The 8,341-nt window shown below is 28.7% G+C and overlaps 2 protein-coding genes across 5 annotated transcripts in view; one reads left to right on the top strand and one right to left on the bottom strand.

Annotated features, from left to right (window-relative positions):
- The first annotated feature begins 629 nt into the window (after positions 1-629).
- LOC126894245 (uncharacterized) lies at positions 630-2,735 on the top strand. 2 transcript variants are annotated; one of them, XM_050665113.1, is made up of 3 exons: positions 630-871; positions 1,644-1,723; positions 1,777-2,735. In XM_050665113.1, exons 1-3 carry the CDS (start codon positions 649-651, stop codon positions 2,482-2,484), a joined length of 1,011 nt encoding a protein of 336 aa, XP_050521070.1. In that variant the 5' UTR covers positions 630-648; the 3' UTR covers positions 2,485-2,735. The 2 variants fall into 2 exon arrangements, with proteins under 2 accessions (XP_050521070.1, XP_050521071.1); XM_050665114.1 differs by lacking the exon at positions 630-871 and having other exon boundaries at positions 1,607-1,723.
- A 1,261-nt stretch (positions 2,736-3,996) lies between these two features.
- Positions 3,997-8,341, bottom strand: part of LOC126894239 (ubiquitin-associated protein 1-like) — a 62,099-nt gene continuing 57,754 nt past the window's right edge. Inside the window, exons 1-6 of one of the 3 annotated variants that reach the window (XM_050665100.1) lie at positions 6,934-7,114; positions 5,868-5,987; positions 5,654-5,769; positions 4,953-5,576; positions 4,693-4,878; positions 3,997-4,391 (exon numbers count right to left, since the gene is read on the bottom strand). In XM_050665100.1, coding sequence (XP_050521057.1) covers positions 4,158-4,391; positions 4,693-4,878; positions 4,953-5,576; positions 5,654-5,769; positions 5,868-5,928 — 1,221 coding nt within the window. In that variant the 5' untranslated portion in view covers positions 5,929-5,987; positions 6,934-7,114 and the 3' untranslated portion in view covers positions 3,997-4,157. Of the gene's footprint in view, positions 4,392-4,692; positions 4,879-4,952; positions 5,577-5,653; positions 5,770-5,867; positions 5,988-6,933; positions 7,116-8,341 lie in introns of those variants that run through there. The other 2 variants (XM_050665101.1, XM_050665102.1) reach the window with 2 other exon arrangements.

Raw genomic sequence — 8,341 nt, 5'->3', positions numbered from 1 at the left:
AGATTAAATCTATACTGGACCCAACTATGCAACGTCTCCACTATGCCGCGACCCCACTGTGCTGGGTTTTTTTTTTTTTTTTAATATCAATAGAATCAAACTCACGATGATTTATAATTTTATTTTAAGCCCGCATCATTTAAGTTAATTTTTTTATCACAAGCAGAGGTTGTTATGTTCACTAGAAGGAGAATAGGACTAGACAGTCTTGACATCTTACTCTAAATGGACAAAAAATTAGCTTAAAATAGGAAGTAAAATACTTAGGTATTATCTTAGATAGTAAGCTAAAATGGAAATCACATGTTGAGTCAAGAATCAAAAAAGCAATGACCACATTGTGGACTTGCAGCAGAGCCTTGGGAAAGACATGGGGTCTTAAACCAAGAGTTATGTATTGGTTGTACACATATTGTACGGTGCCCTAGTCAGGTGGACCAGAACAGCAATTGTTACAGCCAGGAAAGAACTTAGTCGCATACAGAGAATTGCTGCTATTGCCATCACTGGAGAATTAAGAACTACACCAACGGTCGCATTAGAGGCACTAATCGGATTGCCTCTGCATCTAGAGTTTAAAACTCACGNCTGCATCTAGAGGTGAAAGCTCACGCCAAAGCCACAGCACTAAGATTCCACAACTTAGGTATGTGGACTTTGGAGAGTGACACAACAGAACATGGTAAAATACTAAAAGAGATAGACAAGGGCTTTTTAGAATACCCCTTGGACTATATCAAACCGGTTCTTAAGAATAACATTCCCTACAAAGTGGAGATCACTACACGTATAGAATGGAATATTAACCACCTGACTGAAAAAGGAGGATTTGTGATATATACAGATGGATCCAAAAAATCAGGAAAGGTAGGTGCTGGAATTTGGGGTTTAAATCCACGAATAATTGTCAGTATGTCATAAGCCACAGCTTCCTCCGTTTTCCAAGCAGAGGTTATGGCGATACTGGTAGGGGCTCTGAACTTGTTGGTATACGNTCAGAACCTGCTGGTATACAAAAATAGGAAGATAACTATCTTAAGTGATAGTCAAGCGGCTTTGAAGGCACTCTGTAACGATCAGGTGAATTCAAAGCTGGTCCTCGAATGCAGGGAAACTTTAGAATCACTATCGATGTTCAACAAAGTTACACTAGCGTGGGTACCAGGACACAACGGCNCAGCACTCGTTACAGCCAGGAAAGAACTTAGTCGCATACAGAGAATGGCTGCTATTGCCATCACTGGAGCATTAAGAACTATATCAACGGTCGCATTAAAGGCACTAATCGGATTGCCTCTGCATCTAGAGGTTAAAACTCACGCCAAAGCCACAGCACTAAGATTCCACAACTTAGGTATGTGGACTTTGGAGAGTGACACAACAGGACATAGTAAAACACTATAAGAGATAGACAAGGGCTTTTTGGAATACCCTTGGACTATATNAGGGCTTTTTAGAATACCCCTTGGACTATATCAAACCGGTTCTTAAGAATAACATTCCCTACAAAGTGGAGATCACTACACGTATAGAATGGAATATTAACCACCTGACTGAAAAAGGAGGATTTATGATATATACAGATGGATCCAAAATATTNTTTGTGATATATACAGATGGATCCAAAAAATCAGGAAAGGTAGGTGCTGGAATTTGGGGTTTAAAGCCACGAATAAATGTCAGTATATCATTGGGCACAACACCCTCTGTTTTCCAAGCAGAGGTGATAGCGATACTGGTAGGGGCTCTGAACCNCCCTCTGTTTTCCAAGCAGAGGTGATGGCGATACTGGTAGGGGCTCAGAACCTGCTGGTATACAAAAATAGGAAGATAACTATCTTAAGTGATAGTCAAGCGGCTTTGAAAGCACTCTGTAACGATCAGGTGAATTCAAAGCTGGTCCTCGAATGCAGGGAAACTTTAGAATCACTATCGAGGTTCAACAAAGTTACACTAGCGTGGGTACCAGGACACAACGGTGTCACTGGAAATGAGAATGCTGACTTTCTAGCCAGGAAAGGAGCAGAGAACACCTATGTTGGACCAGAACCAGTGGTAGGGCTCACTGAGCAATCGCTCAAAGCGCTACCCAAGAATTGGTGCAGAGATCTACACAGGAAAATCTGGAAGTACTTGGTAGTACCTAGACAATCTAAAATGTTTATTAAGACCCCTGGTTTATTGCTGGGTGATCTTAATAGCATGACTAGACATCAAATAAGCACCCTGACTGGTCTACTGACAGGACATGGTCACCTGTTTAAGCATCTTAACGCAATGGGGGTATCGGAATCACCATTGTGCAGGAAATGTGGAGTAGAAGAGAAAGACTCATTTCACATCATGTGCGAATGTGAAGCCTTGTCCACGCTAAGATCAAACTACTTGAATAAACCATTTCCTGAAAAAGAGGATATTAAAAATCTAAAACCCAGAGAGATACTTAATTTCGCCAGAAAGACAGGACTCTTTGGTCATCTCTAGAGGTGACTTTATGGTTGGTAATATATTAACACTTCGGTGATAACACTTAGGTGGATAAACCAAATTAAGACAATTCGGTATGAGATACGCACAATGGACCAACAGGTTTGAGAGCATGGGCATTATGTCCACCTCGATAATAACTAAAACTAAAAAAACTACATATGTATTTCTATCTGTTCTAAAGTAATTTTTAGTTCCATTCTTATATCTTATAGGGATCAACTTTATTTATTTAAATGGAAACATACATATTAAACTAGATTATAAAATAAAAAATTAACTAATTAATAAAGACTGGATAAGAGTTCTTTAAATTATATGCACATTTTTGTACTTGAGTAGAAGTATTAATTTAAGAGAAGTTGATTGGTTAATGTAAAAAGAATTACCTTGTACGCTAATGTAACAATAAAATTAATTCATTAAATACTTTAATATTAAATGTTTAATATTTAATATTAATAAATGATTACTTTAAACTACTAAGCAATTATAACTTTGTAATATATTATGAACAATATTTTTTATTTTGCAACTTAATGTAAAAATAAATTAATATTTAAATTACTTGTCTTATTTAGTATATATTTACCCCCAAAAAATGTTGGGTAATTGTTCAACTGTGATTTACACAATATCTTTAAAAATATAATATTTTTTTCCTGGAGTTATATGTATCAATGTTCTACATTTTTTTTATGTTGGTTCTATTCTTTATCTTTTAAACTAGTATCACAATTTATTTTTTAAATAGAAATATATATTTCCAACCAGCTCATAAATAAGAAAATGATTGGTTGATAATAACTTGGAACTAGTATTTTAATAGCAATTTATAAATGTCTAGAAATAATAATAAACAATTCAACTTCATATTCTTAAAATAAAGTATTAATAACTTCCAAAATATTGGTTCAAAAGTTACTAACCAGTCATTTCCTTATTTTTAAGCTAATTTAACATATATGTTACCATTTAAAAACAAAATGTTATAATATTTTATGGAGAAGAAGAGGACCAACATTTTTTTTTGAAAATTATAGAACATATGATTAAATTTTGAAAAGAAAAAAAAAACATTATGTAATATATTTTTAAAGATATTTTTGTAACGTAATTAAACAATGACTAATACAAGATTGATAATAACATTTACTAGAAAAAATGTTGTTATATTGAGAAGATGTTTAAAGCATAGAAAAAAAATTTTAGTCCAAATTATCAGACTTAATAGTAGAATTTAAAAAATAATATATACACATATATATATATTTGTGTACAAATATACAAAACATATTTAAAACACAAAATATCTAACATTTAATCAGTACAAATTTAAAGGAACCTTTTAATTATTCATGCAAAGATTCAACAAGAAATTTCAGTGATTTTTAAAATTATAATCAAATTTTAATGGATAGATTATTTATTCAATTTGTACAATAATTAATCTCGGCATAAAACATTGAATTTTATAAAATGATGAGACTTTCTAACATAGGCACTTGATTAATAAAAACTCATCATGTATAATATATAAATACTTATAAAATTTATTACATGTTATAGCATTATAACACATGTATCACAATTTTGGGCACCTGTTTTCATGCTTATAAAAATGTAGAATGAATATTTTTTAAGTAAAGGCAACACACTTAAACATAATTTCAATAAGACACTAGACTATCAAGTGCTTTATCAGGATCATTATTGCATTTAACAAGAGCACTACATATATTCTCTTCTCGAAATCCAAAATCAATAAGTCTATCGACATTTTTCATAAATGATACAGCATTATCTGGATTAAAATTGTTGGTAACTAATGCTTGTTCTATTCGATCTGCTGGGTAACCACTAGACTCTTCTAAGGAATGTATCTGAATTAAAAACTCTATAACCTAGAACAAAATAATAGTTATTACTCAAATAATTTTTATATTTCATTGATATATATACTTATATAGAACCACAAATCAAACTCATTTATTTCTATTATTTTAGTCAATAAAAATATTAACATGCTATTTAAATTTAATAGGTCTCATTAAATTTGATAAAATATTTATTTTTTTCACACTTTAAAAATAGANATTTTTTTCAAACTTTAAAAATAGAAATTTAACTTTCTAGTCTTAGCAATTTAATTATTAAAAAAATTACACAGATAATTTTTTAATAATAAAATAATTTTCTACTTGCCTTTGATTCATCTTTACCAAACAGTTTGCATGCTCTTGCTGCACGAGATAATGGAAATCCCATTTGGTTCATTTGATCCACAAGCGATTTTGTTGTAGGTGAAAGTGACCTATATGGATTTGGTAGTGATGATGTTAATGAATTAGAGCTATTATTCATAAAATTGGGCGTTTGTGATGTAGCATTCTAAAAACAATTATAACCATATTTGTAAAAGGTTTTCACTAAGTTATTTAAATCGATAATGAACAAAATCTTACTTCTAACTCTTGATTATCTTTTATTGAGTTAAGGTCATCTTGTAGTTCTAAAAGTACATTTGACATACTAACAAAAGGTACACTTAGTGTGTTTTTATTGTTACTCAACATTGTATTAGGAATAGTATGAAATGGTTGAGTTATATGTGTACTAGGATTAACAGATTGATAGACTATATAACTATCATCTATATGTTCATTAAAAGTAGATTTTGTATTATATTGAGAAATTATTGAATTTTTGATCTGAGAACTATCATATTGAGTCGTTGAAGGAATTGATGTAGGTTTTAAAACAGTAGCTAATTCTTCTAAATCATTAATAGTTTTCAATTCCATATTATCAAATGGACTGGATGTATCAGATTCAAAATCTGATATATTAATATTTTTTGAAATTATGGGTTCATTTGAAGACACCTTAGAGTTATTTTGAGCAGGAATTGGCTGTAAAACTTGTATATTTTGGTGTGATGAATCTATCAAAGTCAATTTATGCAAATTAAGTGAATCTAATTTTTTTAACTCTTCAACTTGAACATGGCGTTTAGTTATGGAATCTTCTCGCAATTTACTCCAAATTGACATTTTTTCCAACACTTTTTTTTCCAAACTAAAATTATACTGTAAACAAAATTAATATAATAAATATATTTTATAGATGAAATAAAATAATTTCCAATTTTAAACAATAGTTTTACCTCGTATTTTAATGCTTGAGATGAAGGTTTATGCTGAAGAACACTGGGTAATGCTATCTTTTTAGGAGGTTTATACTTTTCAATAATTTTAACTGGAATACCATCCATGTATGATCCTAAAATATTTTTACAGTAAAATTATAGTACAAGAATAATATTTATAATAAGTTGTTATAATGAAAAAACAAAATATATTATTAATCTGGCTACATACCATTTTTATCATTGTCTTGACCACCAATTCCACCATAGGACATGTTAAGTACAATGCACATAAAATATATGTACGTTTTGGTACTTCATAAAATATACAAATTTTACAATAACGCACAACCTAATTAAATATATTATAAAAATTATATTTGTATTAGTTATTTATTTATAAAAGCAAATACCATTTAAAACAGTTGTAAATAGTATTAAAAATAGTAACTATTTGTAATATAAATGTAGATGTTTCATAAATATAGTTTGCTAATTAAAATACAGTAAGAATATTAGTTTTCTTGGTTTCCACAATCTGCTATTGTATACATAATAGAATATATTATTAACTATTTTTTTTCTATTTTAGGTATTTTAGGTAAACCTTGTAATGGACTTTAATTTTTATAACAATACTTAATTAGGCACATAGTGATATATATATATAATTTAACTTAAACATTTTTTTTAATTATAACATTTTATTTATATATATAAAATATATAACATATTTTACCAACTTTTCATAATTAATTCGCAACTCTAAAGAGGGTTGTAACTTCCCAATTGAGAAAAACTGGTGTATACAATTGAAATAGACAGGGTGGTATTTAATTTCTATCTTTCATAAAAGTATTTTTTTTTTAACTTTAAATTCAGTACAATATATTTTGCTATAATTTTTAAGATTATGAAATATACTAAATATATGTATAAATATCTTAATAGTATTTAAAATATATTGTAGAGCAAGTTAATAATTTATTTATTATATAATGCTATTTTAAGCTTATATAAATGTTATTAAACCATTAATTTTAGAACATGTTGTATAGGATAGTAGTTCATGATATATAAATACTATTAAATTACCATTCAAGGTATTAAAATCATAAATTAGATCATTTTTATCTCCAATTTTCAGAATTTACAATGTCGTATATTAAGCAAGATATTAGAAAACTAAGTTTATAAAAGAACTTAACTAAAAAAATGTCAAGTTAGTTTTTTTTAATAAGAATCGAGAATTTTTACTTAATTATAAATTTAAAGATTATTTACAAAAATATACTTACTATTATTACACTACTTCAATTTAATTTAACATAAGAAATATTTAATTACCATTGGATTATTATTATAATTCTAAGTTCTAAAATCACACAAAAATATTGATTTCTTAAATCTTAACAAATGGTAGACAATAAATTCTGAGAAGTATAAGAAAATTTCTACAAACAAAACAATTAATACTTGAAAATTCATTATCTTTAATCTATTCTTCATCGAGTGATAAGAATTACTACTAAGTGAATCCGTAAAATGATAAGAGCTAGGAATACATCATTTTAAGAATCACTACTTTTTGTTCCATAAATAACTTATTCCAATAAGCATTTGTTCCGAAGCTGTTATCGAAAATTATTATACTAATTAACAATTTATTCACTAATTACAGGGACGCAAACTCATGTAAACATATCATATATCATGTATGAGTTAAAAATTATAATTTTTTTAATTATTTTTTTGTTTTGTTTTAAACTACTTTTGAACCACTATTTCTGGAGTTATGATCATTTTTGTATTTGAGTTGGAGGCAGAATGTGATAGGAAAAATGCGTGATATTATACATGTATTATTATTATGCATACATATAGTGGTGGGAATTTTCGTTCCTTTAATGGAATCGTTCCTTTCGGTACAGTTACTGAAAAGTAAGCGATTCTAAAGTATTCAGTACACCGGTACTTTTACTCTTTTGTAATTGAGTACCTTAATTGCGACCCGTTACCAAAACCAAACCAGTATTTATTGATCATATAAACAGTTGTATCTACGCGGGACGTTAGTAGGCACAGTACCAATAATTAATCAATAAATACTTCTGTCATTTACTTATCAGGTAATATTTAAAAGGCGCGAATGCTTTTAGATGCGAAAATGTTTAGATAAGAATTTTTTTTTAGCTGTAATAATACAGAAATATTGATAGGCTTAATGAACTTTAATGAAAAAAATAGATATTTTACCCCAGAATAAATAAATAATCGTACTTTTTAGACATGTACCGTATTTTGGACAGGTCTAATATAATATATATAATATAATCAATTATTAAAGTATAAAACTATCATATTATTAACCAATATGTTAAATAAGATACTGTTTTTTTTAATTATATAAGTATGTTACAAAATTAAAAATATCTTCAAAACAATATTTATTTTAAAAAAAGGGTAGCACAGTGGGGTCGTGGCATAGTGGAGACATAGCATAGTAGGGTCCAGTATAGATTTAATCTGACAGTGATTAAAATCACTATCATAAGAAACGCTTCGATGCAAATCTGTAGATAGTGTTTAATTTTAAAAAATTGATGGATAATTGCAAAAGCAACATCAACTTCTATTAAAATAAAATACAAAACCCATAATTATCATACAAAAATAGTATATTTTTCAATATGGTAGCCATTTGCG

Source organism: Daktulosphaira vitifoliae, unplaced genomic scaffold, assembly GCF_025091365.1.
Source record: "Daktulosphaira vitifoliae isolate Bord-2020 unplaced genomic scaffold, ASM2509136v1 Scaffold_1, whole genome shotgun sequence".
Lineage (NCBI taxonomy): Eukaryota > Metazoa > Arthropoda > Insecta > Hemiptera > Phylloxeridae > Daktulosphaira > Daktulosphaira vitifoliae.
This window is presented reverse-complemented; position numbering and strand designations above follow the sequence as displayed.